Here is a 24,396-nt window from a genome sequence, read left to right as displayed (position 1 = left end):
CAGCTTTCCCCTTCTCTGTGATATAGCACCACAGCACATGTTTGGATTTTGACATTACCCCAACTGGGTGTGTCCCGATATTAAATTGGACATTGGTGGCGTTCCTGTGCACTCATCTCATAACGACATTGGTATTTGATATATGATATTTTCCAGTATCATTGAAGACAGCATGAATAAATCATAAACATGGCCACTCCCTTGTGGGACATCTGCTTTAAGGAGCATTAAAAAATCAAAAATCCTATTTGACTCCTTGTGACTTCTGTTTGTTTTGGTATGATGGCATCACATGGTTTTTCTGGAGTAAACATGCTGCTAAAAACATTAATGAATGATTTCTGGTGCTGACTCCTTTAACCGAGAAACTGACAAGTCTTTTTAATTTGATGTCTGTTGAGGTATTTGTGAGTTTGACCTTTTGAACTTGTGCAGTGAGTGAAAGCAGTAGCACTTGCAAACCTATGTACGATCAGAACAGGACAGGGACAAGAGCCCTTTTTCCACTGAGTCATTGCTGTTGTTTTTGGCTTTGTGTGACTTTACTGGTTAGCGAAGTCTCTGTGATTGAAGTCGCTTAGTACGAGTTTTGCCTGTGTGTGTGTGTGTGTGTACGTGTGAACGCTAGAAGCTCTAAACCCAATAATGGAACAACTGTACACACTGGTTCATTTGTGGGTTTAATCATGGAAATAAATCTGGGTCAAAACTTGAATCAGTTTAATGGGCATTATAGAACATTACAGCAATATATTACAGTAATTATTTAATTAATTATACTGTGTTGCATTATTCAGAAACACACATGTTAAATAACTCTAAAGTAACTTTATTTATTGGTATTAAATTCCAGCATGGACAACATGGTGGCACAGCAGGTGGTGTCAGAGACACACAGCTCCAGGGACCTGGTGGTTGTGGGTTTGATTCCGGCTCCAGGTGACTGTCTGTGAGGAGTGTGGTGTGTTCTCCCTGTGTCTGCATGGGTTTCCTTCAGGTGACTGTCTGTGAGGAGTGTGGTGTGTTCTCCCTGTGTCTGCATGGGTTTCCTTCGGGTGACTGTCTGTGAGGAGTGTGGTGTGTTCTCCCTGTGTCTGTGTGTGTTTCCTCCGGGTGATTCTTTTTTAGTTAATGAATTGATTCTTTAGTGTGCTCAATGAGGCAAAACACCAAAATGTATGGGTTTGCCGATAATGGAATAGTGAACACTTCAATGCTTGAAAATGCTTGTTGGAGGTGGGTCTAAAATTCTGCTGGTGTTGCTCATTAAACATTCATCATTTTCATACGCATTACCTTTATTTTTTCCTTAAAGGAGACATATTATGAACCATTAATTTGTGGATCTGGAGCCTACCAACAAACTGTGAAATCAGACCACTTAATCAGTTATTATGGGCTGTCTAAATCAGAAAACATGGGTAAAATTGGCTGTTCTGTCTTTGTGCTGCTTCTGACATGATGTGTAGAGAATTTAGAATTGTCCTGTCTCCTGTTCTGAGTCTCTCCAGTCACAGCCCTGGACCCTCGTTTATGTGTTGAATGTAAAGACAAGTTCAAATAGAAATAGCAACTACAATGAGCACAGTGAGTAAAAATGGCTAAAACCCAGAGCTTCTGCTCCACTGCTGTGCACTCAGGTAGGGGTGAACAGCAGCAGCTCGTTATCATTTAAAGGAAGAGGAGCTGCTCTTCTGAACAGGGCTGCTGTGGTGCTTGATCGTTGGCTTATTTTGAACACAGCATGTTGTAGATGACTTGTGTTAAAGGTGTATGTACAACATGTCCCCTTTAAACCAAAAGACTGCTTGTAGCCTAATGTTCTCAGCTAAAGGGCAGTACTCAAGGGAATCTGTGAAGAACATTCACTATAAAAGTAGAAGTTGGCTGAGCTAATGAAGTCTCAGTGGACAAATTCCAATCAAGCTGGCTTCTAGTGTTAAAAGACAGCTCTGATTTTTGGTGTCTTCCACCTGAGTCCTGTACCACAGCTTGCCATGGCTTGTCCTGTGCTGCTTGTTGAGTTTCACACATTCTTGTCATAATTAGTTATGATCAAGGATCTCAAGGACAAAGGGTGTACTTTCCTAATTTCTCCATTAATACTTGCAGAACTGTAAATGGTCAGAGATCACACCTTTCTTTTCTCAGTGGTGTTTATAACTCTGAAGGATGTCTAGTGTTCTCTGACACTCTCTAGTTTATGGTTTTAATATGTTTGTTTGTAATGTTCTCATTTTCTTTTTGGAGTGAGACCCCTGATAGGGAGTTTTCTCCACCTTCCCACACTTTTGCTTTAAAGACAACCAATGATCCATGTTTCCATTAAAGTGAGAGCACCCTATTTGGCTGATAGCATGTTCTCTTCACCTGGTTTCACAAGTTTAATCTTGATTCACCCTTCAAAGTTCACTAGCTTCAGAATCACTTTCATTGCTCCTACAGGAGTTGTAATGGCAATAAACAAATTTAGCAGTGACATTTTATTTCTTATAAGACTAGCGCCCCCTCCAGGGTGTGTTAATGCCTTGCACCCAGTGATTCCAGGTAGGCTCTGGACCCACTGTGACCCTGAACTGGATAGGTGCTTACAGATAATGAATGAATGAATGAACATTTTGTATTTATTCATTCATTGTCTGTAAGCATTTATCCAGTTCAGGGTCACGGTGGGTCCAGATCCTACCTGGAATCACTCAGCACAAGGCAGGAATACACCCTGGAGGGGGCTCTAGTCCTTCACAGGGCAACACACACATACACACATTCACTCACACCTACAGACACTTTTTGAGTCGCCAATCCACCTACTAACATGTGTTTTTGGACCATGGGAGGAAACCCACACAGACACATGGAGAACTCCTCACAGACAGTCACCCGGAGCTGGACTTGAACCCACAACCTCCAGGTCCCTGGAGGACCCTGGAGCTGTGTGACTGCGACACTTCCTGCTGTGCTGCCGTGCTGCCCCCAACATTTTGCATTTATTTAACATTAATATCTTAAAATTTTAAACTGATGCTGTGCCCTAACAGTACCCTATTCACGATATAGTCAATATTTTAGGGTTCTGACATTTTGTAGTAGAGTTCGAAAATATATTGGACAGTTTTCAGTGCACTCTAAAAGTCCCACAATGCACTGCAAAAAGCAGTGGGCAGCCCATGTATACTAGTCGATAGCAGATACCCACAGTCCACTGCACTGTTAAAACGGGTAAAAACCCATGAGGCATGATTTCCTGCATTCAGTTCCCTATAATAGTGTACTATATAGTGACTAGGGAGCCATTTCTGACACAACTTAAGACTTCAAGAGTTTCAACTCTTCAACTATGAATCATTGGCCAGCAATTGCTTCCAGCAACTCCCAGATGCTCAAATAAATGATTCTTTGTGAGTGGACTCCTCTTCACTATTCTCCTTGGCGAATCTTGTCACCATGACAACAGTAAACAGACTGAGCGTTTCATCATAGTTTTCTTCGTAGTTTGGTCTAGATTTCATTGTGAAAAAAATAGGTCGTCAACAAATATTTTTCATCGTTAACAAAATTAACACTGCCTCACTAATGCTTTCATACCATCATGGCATCAGATCCTCACAGCAATGTTCCAAGCCTTCCCAGAAGAGTAGAAAGTGTTATTGTTGCACGGGGGGACAGACTCCCTTCATTTCCGTAAAAAAGAAAAGGTTGAATAAACAGGTGACTACAAGCTTTAGGAGAAACACTACTTAAATTTGAGTCACACCTTATAATTAGAGAATCCAGCTACTTAAAATCACCCACTATAATTACTATGCTAAGAAACCCTTCATCATCCGTTGTCTTTCAGCTGGGTTTTCTCAGGGTAGCCATGTGAACCATGTGAACCTGAGAATCCAAAGGTTTAATGCAGTTAGCCCTAATCAATATGTTGGACACATAAAAGAGGACATGGCCTGGATACACTGTATACTCCACTAATCTAATGACCTTAAGCCACCTCACATAATCTTAGTTAAAAGAATCCTATATGTCCAAATGTTTCTAGTACATGCACAAGCAATATTTCCACTGAAACCTATTGCCACAGAATAACTTTCACAGAACTTCTCTGCTGAGAAGGCTCTGAATTAGAGGCGGGAACATTGCTGTTTTATCTGATGGCAGTTGGACACAACAGCATTTGTGAGGTTACTGACTTATTTTGAATGATTAGTTCTGGATCACAAACACCACTCAAACTCATCCGAATCGTGCTACTTAATGCCCCACCACTCTGGAGAATATGGTTCTGCTCCACAACACAGTATTGGGATTTTTTTTACCCATCTAGCCAATGCTCACAATATTGCATTGCAGTTATCAGGGCTTTTGTTAAATCCTTCATTCATTCATTCATTCATTCATTCATTCATCCATTCACTCACTGTCTTTAACTGCTTGTCCAGTTCAGGGTCACGGTGGGTCCGGAGCCTACCCAGGACACACCAATCACATGAGGGGCCAACCCATGTCACATGTTTTGAAGCAAGTCCAGACCCACGAGAGCCACCCACTCTTCCCAGAACCAAATCCTGAGCAATTGTCAAGTGACGAAAATGGTTCTTCTGCCTGTTTTGGTTATGTATCTCCAGAGGGCCGTACTTCCCGTGCCAAAAGCCACAGCAAGAAGGCCCAGAATGAGAAGAAAGAAAGTGAAAAAAATATCATGACCAATACACCTGAAAAGATGGAGCTGGAGAAGGCACAAAAAAGAAAAAGAAGATAAAATGTCTGAAAAGGAAAAGAAAAAGAATGTCAGAAGAAAAGGGCTCTCGAGAATCAAAACAAACTAAACCCATGATTGACGATGTTGAAGCAGATGAGCGGGAGAACACACACGACAGAGAAAATGAAAGGGGTGGAAAGGAGAAAAGGAATGCATATAAGGGCGGCACGGTGGCGCAGCAGGTAGTGTCGCAGTCACACAGCTCCAGGGTGGTCAATTTGGTAGTCATTTGAATGTAATTTTGTTCTGAACGTGTTCATGTGGCACTAGGCCTTTTTTAAGAAAATTGGCCGTCAATGTCATAAATTACCTTTAAATAGAATTGCTGATTTTCTTTTTTTTTTTTTTTTTTCATTTTGAACTCAACTTTGTTCTGATGTGTTCATGAAGCGCTAGGCCTTGTTTACAAAAATGTACCTTTGATGTGCTCATGTGACGCAATAGGCTTGTAGAAAATTGGCCTTTGATGTTGTAAAATAACTTTAAATAAACCTTAAATGAGTAATCAATGGCACAATTTACCCCAGTATATTCTCCCCAAAGGCACAACTTGCACAAGACCACATTTGTTTAGAAAGCTATATTTCCAAACACTATTTTTCAGATCCAAAGTGATTTTTCCCAGGGATGCACCAAAACCTGAAATATATGTACATGCTTTAGTTGGAAGCATTACTGTCATGGCCTCGCTTTAAAATCACTTTAAGTAAAAACTGGCACAACTCACCCCACTCATAAAGCATTTAAATCTCTGTGTAAATATTAGAAGTCTACCCAATTGTAAGGCTAAACAGAGTAATTGAATTTTGAGCTCAAATTGGCGAGTAAGTGTGGAATATTTAAATTCAAACTGCAATTTTGCATATTAAATTTTCTTTTTAATATTGATGCAGATATGCTTCCATAATCATAACTATTCTAAGCTAAAAGCTGTGAAAAAGGTACACTGATGCCCCATAATTCTGCATATTGACAACACATGCTCACAGTCCTTGTTGTTGTGTGCCAGCAGGCCGTGAGGTGCAGAATGTGTTTGATCAGTCTGAGAGAAGCAGTCAGCTGTGTGGCTGTGAGGCTGTGAATATGTGACCTCTGCCCCAATGCTGCTTCAATTAATGCCCAACATTGTGATTTGTCAGAGCGCAATAAGAGCTTGCCACGGGGACACAGCTGGAAACAGATGGACTGATACCACGAAAGCAGCGGCTTGTGAAATATCAAGCCAGGGCTTTGAGTTTCTCAGAGTTCACTAACCTCTCCCAATGACTAAAACATTGCTGATGCTGTTTCCAGTATGGAACAGCTGACAAATGTCAAATTTGATTGCATTCAGCTACAAGGTCATTAGTGAGGTCAGGTTCTGATGTTGAGTAATTAGTTATGATTACCTACACTACACTAAATCATCCCAAGGGTATTGGACACTGTTACACTGCTTCTCAGGTGAATCCTTGGTTGGGCTTTATATTCCCAGCATCTGGTGCCATGTCTTCTTTGGTCACAATGCAAATAAACACCTATCTCCAAAATAGTAATTCTACAGGAGAAGGAAGAAACCTTCTTATCTTAGAAATAGAAGTCAATATTAAAAAAAAATTTGGGGGCATTTCTATTGGTCCATTCATCTGGAACATTTCATACAATGTGAAGGACAGCTCAGTTGACATCATTTAAATGATATAGTAAAGATAAAATAAACAAAAATGGAGATACATGTTTTTCTTTGGACAGCAACAATATATGACCAAGAAGAAAAATAACAAGAAGAAGAATCATATAAGACAACTATCGCTACTGCAAATTCATTGGGGGTCCAAATGCTTGGAGGAGAACATTAACTGCTTCATTTTTTAAAAGCCAGAAAATACCTGCATTGGCTCACATTTAGCTGAGTGATGGGGAAATTTCTATTTGTGTGTGTAGGGTGTCCCTCCATTTAATTTAATTTAATTGAATTTAAAATAAATGTATTAAATTAAATTAAATGGAGGGATGTCCTACACACACAAATAGAAAAGGCATTGGGGGATAGAACTGACGATCTCTCTGTGACAGGACCAACGCTTAGAGTTACCACTGATATTCTGTAACTTCTTCGTTCTGATCTTATATTTCCCACTATAAAAACATTACGGCGGCATGGTGGTGCAGCATGTAGTGTGGCAGTCACACAACTCCAGGGGCCTGGAGGTTGCGGATTCGATTCCTGCTCCGGGTGACTGTCTGTGAGGAGTTGGTGTGTTGTCCGTGTGGGTGCTCCTGGTGCTCCGGTTTCCTCCCACAGTTCAAAAAAACACACGTTGGTAGGTGGATTGGCGACTCAGGTGAAGGACTGGCGCCCCCTCCAGGGTGTATTCCTGCCTTGCGCCCAATGATTCCAGGTAGGCGCTGGACCCACCGCAACCCTGAATTGGATAAGTGGTTAAAGATAATGAATGAATGAAAAAACATTATGCAATATTATAACATTCTTCAAATAAGTCATTACATGTTTTAGCAGTATCTCGAATAAGTGATTCAGCAACCACTTGAAAATGAAGAATACAGTTATGTACCAAGAGAATACGATTATTTATTCATTCATTATCTTAACCCTTATCCAGTTCAGGGTCGAGGTGGGTCCCGAGCCTACCTGGAATCATTGGGCACAAGGCGGGAATAGACCCTGGAGGGGGCGCCAGTTCTTCACAGGGCAACACACACATTCACTCACACATACAGACACTTTTTTGAGTCGCCAATTCACCTACTAACATGTGATTAAACTAGATTTATAAAATCACAATGTCATGACATATTAACTTTTTTTTATGATTATGAAGTACAGTGCATTGGCCAGATTTACATCTGTCAGCCTTTTGTTGAGCTGAGTTTTGGAATAACCCGATGTGTCCTGTTGGCTCTACAAAAAGTACACAACGAGTCATGGGAAAATAAATAAGCTGCTCTTGCAAAATTAATTGTGCAATCCAGGAGGGCCAGGAACAGGTCCTCTCTGATCTTTGTACAATGTTAATGAACACTGGATGAGGAACAGCACATTCATGATGACGTTGCAGTGGATCGATGGCTGGGAATGATGAGGTCATTTGCTTGTATTTTTCGCATGGTGTTGTTTTTTTAAGCTTAACTAGCTTTATAGCCACTCAGAAAAAAACAACCCATCAATCTGTTAACAGCAGCACAGCATTTTCTGAGTGGTTAATCATTCTATCACCTGCAAACTTTGCCTCCTTCTTGTTTTATAAGCTCCCATCGTTTACATTCTGTAACTTCATATCGTAGTACGAATAATAGTAAAGGTAATATTTGTTAATAAATAACGTTAAAACCAACATGTGAGATTAACAGAATTAAAGCCTCTGAAGGAAAACAGTATTTGTGCTTGTGTGCCGATTTCCTCTTGGGGCTGATGCTTCTGAAGTGCTGCCCTATCCCTCCAGCCTCCATTTAAACTCAGAAGACAGCTGAGGATGGTGAAGTAAGACAATTGTAGTGTCACGTGTTTGTATATGGGTTATTGTACATCAGTTTTTTGATTGGTTTTAAACGGGCATCAGTCATCTGATAACCGCAGTCTATTCTGCTTGCATTGCCTTAGGTGAGAGTAAGGTCTCCACAGCAACCTGATGTCCTTTCATGTCCACAGCCTGAGAGTTCAGATATATAATGCAGAATGCAGCTTAAAATGATGGCATTATCACTGGCGTATGTAATGAAGCAAGTTCTTCAGGCTGACAGCATCCACATCAGTGTTATTGTTGTTCCATAATAAAAAGCACCCAGTGTCTGCTTATCTCCATGGAAACCAGTCTGTTGGAAGATAAATTGTCATATTAAACAATGAGTTCAGGGATCATCGTGAGGCTCTACAGTGCTGCAGTGGTCTGTAGAACATGCAGACTGTGTATCAAGAACAGTAGTTCTCAGGGTGCTTCAGGGGAGAAAAAAAACAGTGTAAGTGTTAAAGTACCATTTCCTGGTCCTTTTCTTTCCTGCTGAAAGTGCTGTGCTATCTTTACCTTGTTAATGCCCTTGAATTTTTTATTCATTCTTCAATTGTCTGTAACCGCTTATCTAGTTCAGGGTCGCGGTGGGTCCAGAGCCTACCTGGAATCATTGGGTGCAAGGCAGGAACACACCCTGGAGGGGGCGCCAGTCCTTCACCGGACAACACACATTCACACCTACGAACACTTATGAGTCACCAATCTACTGTGTGTTTTTGGACCATGGGAGGATATGGGAGCTCCTGGAGGAAACCCACACGGACACAAGGAGAACACACCCAACTTTTCACAGACAGTCACCCGGAGAAAGACTCGAACCCACAACCTCCAGGTCCTTGGAGCTGTTTGACTGTAACACTACCTGCTGAACCACCGTGTCGCCCTGCCATCAAATATCAATGAGTAAAATAATCTACATGTTTCCTATTTTGTGTGTCATTTGTTTAGTGACTAAAATGCTTTGTGATTGGATCACACCACTGACCATTTTGGAGCATTTTAGCATTTTATTTTAGACAAAAAAAGGACCCAAAGCTTTAAATGTAAGACAATCTTTATATCCCAGTCTCACTGAAAAGCCTTATAACCTTCCAACATGTACCTGTTTAATCACATGAACCTACTTGTTCAAAACCAGTCACACTTCTATGTTAAAGAAAGCCTTAAAAAGAATCACTAATGAGTTGAATGTTTCTTGGCAGCAGGAGTTCTCATGAAATTACAGATTGCTTGATACACTTCCTTTGCCCCTGGAGTTAGATAACTTCCGGGTATTTTGGCCTGAGTAAACAGGGCTGTGGTCACTCAGGCAGTGGCAGATCCATTGATGGACCAGTGCAAACGCAGAGCTATTCAATTAAAGCAATTACTGCAGTGAGCAGAGCACTGAGCTGGACATGAATTTACCACTTACTGTGAGCATCACACACACACACACACACACACACACACACACACACAGCTCTGCCCGGTTTGCTGTTATTCTCTGTAATAGAGAAGTAATTGCTCATGCACTCAGCAGTGCCTCAGAGATGAGAGCAAGGAGCTGAAGAGCTGGGCTCAGAAATTAATGGGAATTTAATGAGCTGGCACCGCAAACGATTATAGTGTGTTATTGTCAATAGTGTAATAGTGTGGAGAGTGTTTGAGTTTTTGAGTGTTTGAGTCAATCAGGTTTTTTTTGATTGACTGTAAACTAGACAATATTTTTTGTACTCTATTTGGGTTCAAAATGCAATGTTTGTTGTGGAAGATAATGTTTGTAAAAATGTACTTTATACCATTAGAGTCAAATTTCTTTATAAGAAGGTTTTAAAATATATATATATATATATTTTCCTTTATGTAGTGAATCCATGTCAATTAAAAAGGCTAGACTGAAATATGCACATGATATGCACAAAAGCCTAGTCTTTTCCAGGAGTGTCCTCTGTTAGAATAAATAACCTCAGACTACAGGGGTTGGACAATGAAACTGAAACACCTGGTTTTAGACCACAATAATTTATTAGTATGGAGTAGAGCCTCCTTTTGCGGCCAATACAGCGTCAATTCGTCTTGGGAATGACATATACAAGTCCTGCACAGTGGTCAGAGGGATTTTAAGCCATTCTTCTTGCAGGATAGTGGCCAGGTCACTACGTGATGCTGGTGGAGGAAAACGTTTCCTGACTCGCTCCTCAAACACCCCAAAGTGGCTCAATAATATTTAGATCTGGTGACTGTGCAGACCATGGGAGATGTTCAATTTCACTTTCATGTTCATCAAACCAATCTTTCACCAGTCTTGCTGTGTGTATTGGTGCATTGTCGTCCTGATACATGGCACCGCCTTCAGGACACAATGTTTGAACCATTGGATGCACATGATCTTACTGGTGCAATGTGCATCCGTGGGTTTCCTCCGGGTGACTGTCTGTGAGGAGTGTGGTGTGTTCTCCTTGTGTCTGCGTAGGTTTCCTCCGGGTGACTGTCTGTGAGGAGTATGGTGTGTTCTCCTTGTGTCTGCGTGGGTTTCCTCCGGGTGACTGTCTGTGAGGAGTGTGGTGTGTTCTCCCTGTGCCTGCATGGGTTTCCTCCGGGTGACTGTCTGTGAGGAGTGTGGTGTGTTCTCCCTGTATCCGCGTGGGTTTCCTCCGGGTGACTGTCTGTGAGGAGTGTGGTGTGTTCTCCCTGTGCGTGCATGGGTTTCCTCCGGGTGACTGTCTGTGAGGAGTGTGGTGTGTTCTCCCTGTATCCGCGTGGGTTTCCTCCGGGTGACTGTCTGTGAGGAGTGTGGTGTGTTCTCCCTGTGCGTGCATGGGTTTCCTCCGGGTGACTGTCTGTGAGGAGTGTGGTGTGTTCTCCCTGTGTCCGCGTGGGTTTCCTCCGGGTGACTGTCTGTGAGGAGTGTGGTGTGTTCTCCCTGTGTCCGTGTAGGTTTCCTCTGGGTGACTGTCTGTGAGGAGTGTGGTGTGTTCTCCATGTGTCCGTGTGGGTTTCCTCTGGGTGCTCCGGTTTCCTCCCACACTCCAAAAACACACGTTGGTAGATGGATTGGCAACTCAAAAGTGTCCATAGGTGTGAATGAATGTGTGAGTGTGATTATTGCCCTGTGGAGGACTGGCGCCCCCTCCAGGGTGTATTCCTGCCTTGTGCCCAATGATTCCAGGTAGGCTCTGGACCCACCACGACCCTGAACTGGATAAGCGCTTACAGATAATGAATGAATGAATGAATATCAATTGTCTTAACTATTATTTATTAAATGACTGCTTGTGAAAATAAGGTATATACATTCATTTATCTAATATGGGGAAATTAAATGTGTAGAGTTCCATAGCAAAAAATCAGTTTGTAAGTTGACCTAATGTATATGTAACATTTTGCCTTAACTATAGTGTATCATTAAATGAATAATTTTCATCACAACACATTAAATAGCACCCCCTTGTAAAGCCGTTCTTTAATGTGCCATAGCAGTGAGAAATAGTGCTCCTAAATGTGGTCACATTTAGTGAGTGAGTATAGATGTGAGTGAGTGAGTTCTTTGCATCAAATAAAATAAACACATGCACCGCACCAAAAATATGTATGTGTTTCTATACAGGTTGATGTCTGTGTGGATTACCTACGACTGCTTGATTGGTCAGGGAGTCAAGCAGCATTCCTCAGCACAAATAGAATGAAGACAGCTGCAGTGTGGAGAATATCACACATCCAGACACTGTCTATATATACATATATAGATAATGTCCATAGAAAATCATTGCCAGTTGAATTGCATGCTCTAACTGCCAGTGTGAACTAGAACAGAAAACCTTTGGGATAAGTCACACTGGTGAAGAGCTGGTTAATGTGTTCATGACTTGAATCAGGAATGCTAGATCAGACAAGCAGAATATGGATCACCAGGGCCCTTTTCAGGATCTATTTTTTTCAGCACTTAGCATATATATTCTGAGTTGCCGTTCATGTGAGAAAGGGGTTTTAGTTTAATGGCGTTTACATGTGTTTTGACATTTTACTTAACCAGCATAAGACATCACAAGCAGTATGCAGATATGTCAGGAGTTAGCTTGTGAATTCCCTTCAATTTCCATGTAAATAGTGAAGCAACTCCAACTTTTAAAATAAAACTGGACGATTGGAACCAAAAGCTGTTCTATTAGAAGCTGAACCCAGCTTCATATCTCAAAAGAGTTATGAGTGGAGACAGCGATGTTGCTGTTCTATACCTCATTTCTGATATCACTGCAGACTAACAGAGCTGCCTACAGAGCACCATTAGTGTCCTGGTAATGAACCAATGTTCTTTGTTACTTCAATGAATAATGCATTTCGCTTCTGAGTTGCTGGAGACAACCACGATATTAGGCCTATAGCCACTGCAAAAAAAAGGGAGCACCACAGCTGAGTATGGCATATTGAAATTGTCCAAGAAAATGCATCACATTCTTCCATAAAAGTGCTGGGTGGGTGTTCAGAGGGCAGAAACTGGCCAAACATCAGACCCTGTGTCTACCATTGGTTCAAATTTTTTTTTTTTTGCAGCCAATCATTTAGAACATTGCTTCACTGAGTCATATCTCACAGAGTTCAGAAAAACTCAACTTGATGTTTTGCTTGTTGCTCTGTCGCCATGTCGCTTGCTGCTTGTCACTGAATGGCTGCTACAAATAGCGTTCTTCCAGAGGAAATGACTGGACGCTTGTCGCTTTGTCACTTGCTAGTGTGAACGCACAGTTAGAGTTCAGAGTCTAATGTCTGAGAAGGTGCAAACACATTATATTTATCTATTTTACTTTTATGTGACAGTATAAACTATGTACCATTCAGGTTTACATATTATTACATCATTTTAGACAGTATTTTGTGTATTGTTGGTTATGTTCCATGTTGTGATATGCATTGTCTTTGTTTACATTAACTTAGTTTTGCATTGCCAGACTCTCTAAGGAATGATAGCCATCTCCCCTTACAACTACGGATTATTCAAGAGACAAACTATGAAAATTAATTAGTTATTAAAAAAGAAAAGGTGGCATTTAAACATCCCTTAACTATGGCACCCCTAATAAATAGATGTTAATACTACTGATTTTAGAAAATATGTAGGATTGGCATGCGTTCATAAACATTTGTCCATGTAGTGTAGCTGAGTGTAAATGGTCACTACCCACCCCCTCAGTCAATACACTCACAATGTGCTGAATGAAGTTAATTGTGGGTGGGAGAAGGGGAGGAGACCCCCATAGAGACACTGCCCTCTGGAGTATAGCTCCACCCTTTTCTGCCAAATATTCTCAAAGATTTTCATTTCAAATACAGTATTATAACCAGAGAGAGGGAGAGACAGAGAGTGAGAGAGGGAAAGAGGAGAGGTGAAGAAGAGCATTTAAGCTTTGCCCAGAGAAGAATAGGAGCGAGGAAAAACACAGGAAAACAAGAGAGAAGAGCTTTGGAAAGGCAGCTCTACAATAACAGAGGAAAATACCTGGAAGTCAGACCGATTTTAGTATTTTTTGGAGAGCGGTAAGCTTGACCTGATAGTATTATCAGTGTTAATGCACTTATCTGTAAATATTGAGGTGTAGGTCAGTTTGGGAAATGACTGGTTGTGCTGCTGGTGGCGCTGAAATTAAATATCTTTATTTGCTTTTAAACACTTTTAAACAGTTAAAAAATTGAGTTCGGTTTCTTATTCGAATTCCCCTTCCACATTAAAAGCTGCAGCACTTGCAGTATTTAAGGTGGAACTGAAAATTCGAATTAGTAGCCTACTGTTTGATCTAAACCGTTACAGAAAGAGTCATATCTACTGTGAAATGTTACCCGACATCCCAGTGGGGTGTGTTTTTACATTTATTTATATTAAATGCAACCCTAATAATTTAACGTAACCTAAAAGAGAAGTCCCCAGAGAAACACCTCCTTTCCCTTTGTGTCTTTGTCTTTCCAGTCTTTAAATACCTCAAACCACGAGGTTTTATCTTTAATTAAGACCTAAACCACTGACATTTCAAAAGGGGGCACCTTAATTCGAATTATTCTAAGTGTAAACTATAACTCAAATGTTTAATGCTCTGTTTTCACATGAGAAATTTTACCTCAGGATTTGCGGCACGTGAAATTGGGCACGCTCTGTCCGCATAATCTAAAACCCAGCTCCTTTACTGAGGTTGTTTCACACAGGGTTGTGGATGGGCAATTACTGACCATGTGCTCTATTCTCATGCACAATGAGGGACGACAGACGCTTAAAGGGGGTTTTGTTATGTATGAGGTTCCCTCGTGTGAAAGGTTTAACTTTTCTATGTTAAAACCCCAATTTTCTGCATTTCTCTAGAATTCATTTCCAACCCAGGTCTTCTTTATTATGTTTATACAGCCATACATATTTAACCTACATGACCTGTATGCCCCTATTTTTTATTAATGCATTGTACGTTCTTTTAGGACTGAAATATGTAAACAAGCTGTATTATGATTGGCTGCCATTCAATAACAAACTCAACCAAGGCTGAGACACTGTTCATAACTTTACTGTAGTTTGGAGGAGTGGATGTGAGACTGCATAGGTGGATAAGACTGGTACAAAATGTTGCTTTTTATGTCACAAAAATAACAAATTCCCTGTCCAACTGGAATTGGACCTAATGACTTTTCAAGAGTTTGGAGCGTATCGTGAGAGTTTTGCAAGTGTTGTGTTGTGCTCATGTCGTCATGATCATTTGGTGTGAGATGCTTTAAATCAGTCTATTTGTCAACTTGACATTCAGATGAAATAGAGCACTGTGTATAAAGTGTAGCAATGAACGTTCAAGAGCGCCAGACTCATCTCACTGTTGTGAGGTAACAGCAGATGGCCAGAGAGTGTCATTTGAGAGGGTCTTCATCTGAGACTATGTGTTAGGCTTTGGGGTTAAAGGTTAGGGCTAGAGTGGGAAGCCACTGTGTAGATTTTGGGTTCTGGACATGTTTTAATGGAAATGGTTTATAGCGACATATGGGTTTGGGTCTTAGTGGTCTACAGTCCACTTTGCTCTTAAACTGAGATTATTTACGAGATGCTTTACTGGTAATATTGAAGACTCTTGTCATTCACTCAGCCCTTAAATGATATTATAAACACTAATACTTGCTGTGATGACCTCATCATGCACAACCAACCGCAAAAAAAAAGAAAATAAACTCAGATGACGTTTTTATTCACAAGACTTGCCTAACCTTAAAAATACAGCCTGGCAAGTTCTCAGAAAACCAAAATTACTGATAAAATACATGTGCAAAAGCAGCTTAACTGGGGAAAAACATTGGGAAAAAAAATAATTCTGAGAACTGAAACTCAGCCACTTATTTTTCTGCCTTTGAAAAGATGTTCTTTGCTGGTAACTATAATTCATTCATTGAATCAGATCGTTCACAGTATATTCTATGTGTACTTAGTGATAACACATAAGCCCTCCTCTATCTGGGAAGTGGAGACATTGTGACGTGTAGCATCAGCTCATTGCCGTCTTCCTCAGACTCTGCCCTGGATGTAAATAGTGGCCGATCGATGTTCATGTGTGTACTGAGAATTAAGGAGTCAGTGAACTGTATCTGATAGGTTGGTGGCAGGGGCTATGTCCGGTTTGGTGAGAAAGGCTCAGGTGTGTGGACCAGTCTGAGGCAGTGTGGTTGAACAAACATTACCTGTGTTCTTCTGGACCTGACCTTGTCATGTGATGTTTGTTTGTTTGCTTTGGAGTGACTGGTCAGGCATTGCTGTGGTGGGAACTTAAATCAGAGCAGCGAGATATGCTGAAGACGTGCTCTGTAATGCATTTCGTATCTGTGTTAGTGTCAGTGTTAGTGTCAATCGTATTATATATTCATAATCAGTGTATTGTTATGTGAAGTAAGACCATGATTTGAAGCCTGTGTGCTTTTTCAAACCTGCAATTTCCATGTGTTGCCAAACAAATTGGGCATTAGCATGGGTATGACGCACTTCTTTTTTTTTCTGAGTGAAATTTAGCCTTAACTGCCAGTGTGATTTGTTAGAAATCTTCAGTTTAGAGTATTTTTAAATAAACCACAGTGTGGCTTCAGGTGCTGAAATGTATTTTAAAGTTGTGAGGTTCCTCTTCGTGGATAAAACAAGATATGACTCTTGCACACTTAAATTTTCTAGGCTGAGTACACACTTTTGATTATAAACCTATACATCATACTAAGCTTCATTTAAACATTAAAAAAAAGGGTCGACATATTCACACATTTCAATAGCAGTTGATTATTTAATGATTGATTTATTGTACATTGTCTGCAAAGGTCTACGTTACATGCATTTATCTTTATACACTAAATGTAGACCATATCTGTTCCCAATTAATAACGTTTATTAGAATTAATGGATCAACATTTGACAATTTATACATTAAAAATGCTGCACTACACTGGGGACTTTGGGTCCTAGGTTCAAGGCTTGGCTCTCATCACCACCTGTGTGGGTTTTAGATTGTCCTCCCAGTGTCCACCCCAGCCTCTGGGATCTGTGCTTACGTGCTCAGTCCAGGACAGTTGCACTGGACATTCCCAAAACTTGCCAAGTTGTATGTGATCATCATCTGGTTTGGTTGGTGATCCACTGTGCCCTCCCGCCTCACAGGCACAGACAAAAGTGTAACAAAAACAACAATAGCAACAACTTTTTAGGGGTGCTCCGGTGAATGAACAACAACAACAACAACAAAATTTACAGGTTTAACAGAGGCTTTGTGAATTCACATTTGTGAGTGCATATAAGACATAAATTCTTTGTCAGATGCTCCACACATGCAATGTCACTGAAACTGACTGCTGCACCATAGTGTTATAATTAGGTGATAAATGCTTGTTATAAAAGGTAATGATTGATATCAGTACGACAGGTGGCTTTTTTAGGACAGTGTCTTATATTACAGTATTCAGCAAATATTTTGATAATGATTATTAAGTATTATATTGTCCCTAGCACTGCACTGAATCTCTATCCAATTGCACCATGTTTAAAAATGATGTGGAATTACCATATTCTCCACAGGGCCACTGCTGGGTTTCCTAGGCAGGTTGCTTGCTGCCTGCTCACTGTGAGGGCAGTGCACTTCCATTTATTCAGGATTGTTGACGTTGAAATTTGGACAGCCAGATGCTCACCTTAACTGACTGACTCCCCCGCTGTGTGGGAGAAAAGTGAGTGTGTTTTGGCTCTCCCTTGGGCTAATTCATGGTATTAGCTCTCAGCGGGATGCCTGTTACGCATTTGTAAGGGTCACGTTGAATATCATCATGTTCTCATCATGAGAGTGGGCAATATGGCACAAATATCATGTTATTATATTTAGATTATTGGAGGAACATATGATCCTTTTACCCACATATCCAGAGACTAGAGGTGCCATCAGGTCTTCTGTTTTGCAAAGAATTTCACAAGCACTACACCAAGCCAAACCTGAATGAACACTATTTCTTTTGTTTTAATGAATCATGCAAGTTTTTAGTTTTCTTTAGTTACTGTCAGTATCCACCAGCTGTCACAAAGTATCTGTCTCCAGAGCCACAGTTGTACACCAGCAGTTTTGCTGCAGCAGGTTCAGGCCAGTGCACTGACACTTGCTTTTTTTCTCTGTGAGTTTTGGCTAATCAGCATTTCAAGTGTGTTTTTTCCCTGATACATTTGTAAAACATTTGCATTGGAGTAATTTTAGACTAAGAGAAAAATTTGATTGGAATCCATATAAACTAGTGCTGTCAACAATAACACATTAAAGCCTGTGATTACTAAGTTTTTTTAAATGGAAATGTACTATTTTACCAAATTTGGAAATAACTTCCTTTCATATTTCATTTGTTTCACAAAGCCTAGAGACAGGTTATTAGGTGATGTAAACACATCATCACTACCGTTGAAGGGAGATTACTTTATTTTTATGCTGAAACATGGAATAAAACAAAATAATTAAATATTTAACTCTCTCTCACTCTTTCTCTCTCTTGCTCCCTGACCCTTTCTCGTCTCATATATATATATATATATGTCTATGTGATTAAATAATTATTTAATTAAATAATTAAATAATTAATATAATATATATAATATAATAATGATTAAATAATTATTTAATTATTTAATCACAATGTCTATGTGATTAAATATTTTTTTTTATCGATTTACACCACAATTATATGCTTTTACAGGATGTTTATTACTCAGACCTTAGGTGCTGTGGCCTGGTTAAGCTAACTGTATACACCCCAAAATCAGAGAACTTAAATTTTTAAAAGAACAAATTTTAATTACTTTGAATATATTGACACTTAAGCTCATGTGTTCTGTGATTTTTAGCATGTGCCACATCACACTTACACTTCTGAATAGAAACATTGTCAAAGTGCAGTTAAAAACATGTATCTGTCTTGTGGATTTTTAGTTTACTACATCATGAACCAACAGGAAAATAAAATCACCAACGTTACCGGCCAAAAACTGCTGGCATAAAACTGTGCTCCTTCATTCAGCCCGTTCTCACCAGCTGAGCAAAGGTTTAAGAACATTTTGAGCATTTAGATCCTTATGCACAGCCTGTATATTTTATACTTCTGAATATCAGCACTGCAGCATTGGGCATATATTCCACTTTTGCCATCCTTATGCTTCTTTTCCTGCTTATCCTGCTTCAGCTATGGTATTATCAGCTAGTTCTAGTTTTTCAGGATGCTCCTTTGCTACATATGGTTGTTTTACAAGAAAAATCCGACAGTGAGAGTGGTTTATGAACACAAGGAATATTATAAATTTAATTCCCCGTTCCCCCGCCCCCAAATATATTTCCATGGTTTGTCATCATCAGCCCAAATTTAGAGCCTTTACCTCAGCTCGTCTTTACCCCAACTTGCACGACCTGACCGACATTTTAATGGACTCTGCTTGATAGCCTCTTCCCTTGTGTTTCTGTTAGTGTTTCAGGATAGTAACCAAGTCTCTGTCTGATCAGATGTGTTGATGTGTGGGGATAAATAGTCCTCGTTGGTCAGTTTTACACTTAAATGTGTCCTAATTGGAACAATTGATTTTTTAAATTCACATTTAATAAAGTATAACTAACATAAATGATGTTTCAGAACATAGCTAATATTGACTTGCCAGGTCTTGCTCTCCATAATTAGACTTTAAATCACAAAAACAGTTTTTGATGCCACCTATAATTTAGATCCATCCACCTACTTTAGGTTTTAGTGATAGTTTTCCAATGAGGTCCAGTGCAAGACGGTGAGACAGAGTTTGTTTACATTCTCCACTTCAATGCAGAGCCAACAGCCTGTTTAATACTATGGGATAAACCAAGGTGGGGAAATGGTCGTGTAAACATTGATTATGACTTTTAAGTTTAAATACCACACAAACATCATTGCTAGATAAGCCTTGATTTTAAGTGCCAGCTTATGAGACATAAATAAATCAGTGAAATAAATAGCATCATCCCTCTTAAGAAAATGGTGTGGTTTGTGTCTGTGAAAAACATCCTCTGTAATTATGAGCTTATAAGTTGTTTAAGGTACACCCCCCCCCCCCTGTATATAGCTTTTAATAGCAGCCCTGGTGTGGTTTGATATGATCTCCCTGAGCCATGTCCAGATATTTTGAGAGGGGTTATTTTAAGCCAAGACCCGTAGCTTGTTTCTCCGACTTGGTTTCGTAAGTGTGATTTGCTTTAATTGGATATTTATGAGGAGTATTTTGTGGAAGCTCATCTTGCTCTTAAAATGACGAGGTACTTGTTATGGTATGAGATCCATTTAGAGGGCACAAGGCTGTTCCCACTACTCCAGATCCCATGTGTGACTGTGTTTATTTGGCTGAGATCAACCTCTGTGCACAAAATGCTGAAGTGGCACACTGTCCACACTAGAAGCATGGAAGGTTTTGTCCTTTATCCTGACATGCTACTGTTGCTCAAGTCTGTATCATAACTCTTAATACAGTAGTTGGCCAATGTGAACTTATTTGATCAACTTGTTTGACAATATGCCTTTCTGATGACATAAAAGGTTTTGTCACTACCTAAGAATGGGGACCAATTGCATTTTCATTAACATGCTCATATCGTACATTTTCTTTGCATTTTGTTTGTTTTAGTGAGATCAAAGTATGGCATCAGTGTGGGCTCAAATACCAAAACCAAGCACATTTAATTTTTACACGAGCATTTTCCAATATTCATTTATTGCCTAGAATTAAACAGGCTGGATTTACTGCTGTTATTTTAAGATTAATGAATGTAAATTGTCCTGTCAGTTTTTATTATTATTAGTGATCTCCAATTCCACCTTTTACTGAATCTAATCATGACTGCACAAAATGCCACTAGGTTTGGGGGCATGGAGCTAAAACTAAAGACCTCTGTGTTGACTGCGTTATGCCTCATTCATAAACCAGTCAAAACTGACATATCTTATACTTTCTATGTGAACTGCTAAGGCTTCTTTTTGTGATAAGTAACTAAACCTCAAGGATATACTCCAGGGAAAACATGTAACATGCATGGCATACTACACTTACACAGATTAAGAAGACTACTTCAGAATTTCTGTGGTCTGTGAGGGAGAAAGAATAAATAGGATAGACATTAAGCAAATCTATTTGTGTATTGAGTGATTTTTAAATTTTGTAGACACCTGCACATCCAGTGTTTTATATAAAGTGAAGTTAATTGTTCCTGATGTAGAGCCTATGCTCTTCTGGGAAGGCTTCACGTTAGACGTTGGGACACCACTCTAAATCACAAAGGTATTGCATCCAGCTCAGTCAGAGAGCACAGTTCCAATACTCCACATCCCATTGCTGATGGTGGCTTTATGTACTTTATCCTATGCTATGTATTTGGTATGGCAACTTTAGAGTAGGTGCATGCTGGTATGTCTTTATAGTGATATATTTCTAGAAATGTTCACTGGTCAGTGGTTAAATCAGTAGCGCGATGCTACTAAAAGTGTTTTAGTTTAGAAGCACTCTATCAGTCTCCCCATTTTTGGCGTATGAATTACTTTCACTGTTTTTAAAATCTCATTCTTTTCTTAGCTCTGATAGACTATTAGTCATTTTTGACTGATGTATTTTAATATAAGTAGCATCTGTGTGAATGTAAGTGCGTGTATTGATATAAGAGGCTCTTTAATATCTTTGATGTCTTTAAACTGATGTTTTATAGCCTCAACTCCATGCTGATGTTAAAGCCTCAACTAATTCCCAGAGCTATTTTTCACATAGGCATAAAATGTACCGTCTTCATGTTCTTAAACTGAGAAGAGTGAAGGTCAGTAAATAGAAATAAGGAGAATATTCCCATGAGACCATCACTGCTCACTCACATGCCATCACCTATCTGTTCCCATTCGCACATGTTGAGAGGTGTTGACCCCCTCATTTGCAGTCAAACAAGGTTAAGTTTTGCCACTCAAAAGTAACCGGAAGCCACTGCCCAAGTAGTTTACATGGAGAGTGGCTTCCGGTTACTGTTGAGTGGCGAAACCTAACCTTGTTTGACTGCTACAGCTCAGATCGCCCCTGACCGTGCAATGACCTTTTGTGTTTGCCAGCAGAATGCCCTGGCCCTTCACTGTCATGCCACTCTGACCCTCAGTGTACAGTGCAGTGCTAAATTTATTAGTGTATAAATACATGTAAAATTATCCCGCCACCATCTTTAATAACATTTGACTGAGCCTCTTGCTGGCTGATAGTTCTCATTGCACCATGACTCAGCATTTAAGAGTATGCAGTGTCAATATATGGTCAGAACAATTTGTTCTGAGATGAGACGTGTCTTTTATCATAACTCCTCATCAAATTGTTTACACCTCATTGTTGGTGTGGAAAAACCTAGTATCTCTATTTTCTAAATGTTTTTTTCTTACTCTCTCCAAATTATAGTCATTGCCAGTTACAGCTTCTTGCTAGTCACTAACACCACTGGAGCGCAACACACTTGGAAGAAAACACAGACTCTCATTGTTAACAAGAAGTTGGCCTATATTTGTAACAGGTGCCTATATTGGCTAGTAATGGTCTTCCTGATGGTGGAGAGAGAGAGAGAGAGAGAGAGAGAGAGAGAGAGAGAGAGAGAGAGAGAGACGACTCCCCTAGATGTCTGGGGTATCTCTGGGTTTCAAAACAGTGATCAAACTAGCAATCTACTGTGATACAGATGGTGCTTACATTTATGCCTCGTGGGAACCCCACACATTTTGCATTTTTCTTTCTAATATGCACCATTTATGAACCAAATAAAATCCAGTAGTGATGATGCACACTATTATGATAAATTTATGTTGCAAACTCTATTATCAAAGTCACATAACAGTCATTAAGTTGCTCTCATTGCTGCTGTGGGAATTCAGCCGAACAAGTGAGTCTAAAGACTGTTGGTTATATATTATGTGTTCTCCTGAAACAGGATAAACCCATCTCTTTATAAATGTAATGGTACTCTATTAACTTGCGTATTTGGAGATTAAACGTGTTCTTCTAAAAAACGTCTCCCTGTTTAACAGACTACCCACCGCACACCAACAGGTATAATACCAGTGCTACATGGAGCTCGACCAATCAGAGATGAGTGTCCTGGCCAACGGGAAAGGTCATAATCTTGGGGACGACATGAACGTGCCGATGAAGGCACTGCTGGAGGAAGACCAGTAAGACCAACATTTCATGCATCACTCTCATAAGCAAAATTTCACATAGGTCTCTTTGATTTGCCTTCACCAGTTACTTGGGAAGACTACTTTAAGACTAATTACATTGCATGTATCTCTTGCTGCTATTTAAAAAAAAAAAAGTTGGTTATATTTAAAGTTTTTCTTGCTATTTCAAATGAGAGTGGCTTTTTTTTTTTGCTCTACAGTTTTCCAGCATGCAATAACTGGCCATTTAATATCACTTGGCTGAAAATATACAATGCGCTTTTGCTATAGCAATCACTCCCTGGCACTATGCTGTAAATGTTGTCAAAACATAATGTGTGACTACTTTAAGCACAAGTGTATGGACTGTGTAATATATGTACCTTTTTATTTACAGTATGTCAAATATGTAGTCAGGCTTAAAAACTGAAATTGACTTGCTGGAATGTCTAAAAGCATGTTTGCCTTGTTTTTGTATTTGCATTGGATGATGGATCCTCTCTCACTCTCTGACAACGCTAAAGAAATGGTACTCAAAACAGGTATGTTGCAGATTTATTGTAGCCCATACCAACTTAAGCTGATTCTTGCTGCTAAATGTATTCATTTAAAATGGCCTGCATTCAAAGTGATTACATAAATGAAGTAGGACATGCTCTGTTTGAACAGATTTGATGATCCTGAGGGGAACCTGGCTGAGAATGTGGAGTTCATCCCCAATGGCGGGGGCAAGAAGACACATTTTACTGATGTAAGTGTGTATGACCTTTCATCCCAATGCCATGGGATATGATCTGAGCACAGTCAAACACTCATCATACCCGCTGTGTGATGTGAGTGAAATGTTAGCAGATAGGTTTGTTGGTCCCCACATTACTAAATCATTCATTACAACTGTGTGTGTTCTTATTTTAATAAATATGCAAGCAATAAGAAAACAATGACCATAATGCTACCACATGGACTGATTATACTGAGTTGAAGGAAATGAACTGTGTACTAGTAAGAAGTCCATTACTAATTTATTAGTCCATTTGCACTCTAATAACCAGCTTTAAGAAAGCAGTTTGACCTTTTAAGTAATTAGTGTATAGATTCATTAAGTTTTAATACAGTTGTGGAGTATACTTGCATAGGTTTTATGGACTCATTATCAAAGCACTTGTCACTTCTTTCATCAGTTCGAAGGGAAGACCTCCTTTGGCATGTCTGTCTTCAATCTTGGCAATGCCATCATGGGCAGTGGAATCCTGGGCTTGGCATACGCCATGTCCAACACAGGCATCCTTCTCTTTTTGTAAGTCTGAATCTAATTTCCTCAGATGGACACAAACAAGGGTATTTCTCTCTGCGTATACCACGAGATAATAGACTCACATCAAAGCTGAAATTACTTCTGTTTGTTGGGTTTACACCTCATTTCACAGAAGTAGAGCTTTTATC

General features: G+C 39.8%; 1 protein-coding gene across 2 annotated transcripts in view; it reads left to right on the top strand.

The window, feature by feature from the left end:
- slc38a3b (solute carrier family 38 member 3b) overlaps positions 1 to 24,396 on the top strand; it is a 47,700-nt gene that overhangs the window by 6,322 nt on the left and 16,982 nt on the right. Inside the window, exons 1-5 of one of the 2 annotated variants that reach the window (XM_066663644.1) lie at positions 13,603 to 13,779; positions 22,822 to 22,965; positions 23,478 to 23,495; positions 23,623 to 23,704; positions 24,135 to 24,250. In XM_066663644.1, the coding sequence (XP_066519741.1) occupies positions 22,862 to 22,965; positions 23,478 to 23,495; positions 23,623 to 23,704; positions 24,135 to 24,250 (320 nt within the window). In that variant the 5' untranslated portion in view covers positions 13,603 to 13,779; positions 22,822 to 22,861. Of the gene's footprint in view, positions 1 to 13,602; positions 13,780 to 22,821; positions 22,966 to 23,477; positions 23,496 to 23,622; positions 23,705 to 24,134; positions 24,251 to 24,396 lie in introns of those variants that run through there. The other variant, XM_066663643.1, reaches the window with a different exon arrangement.

This window comes from Hoplias malabaricus, chromosome 3 (assembly GCF_029633855.1).
Source record: "Hoplias malabaricus isolate fHopMal1 chromosome 3, fHopMal1.hap1, whole genome shotgun sequence".
Lineage (NCBI taxonomy): Eukaryota > Metazoa > Chordata > Actinopteri > Characiformes > Erythrinidae > Hoplias > Hoplias malabaricus.
Note: the sequence above shows the minus strand (reverse complement) of the source record. Positions and strands in the feature narration are given on the sequence as shown.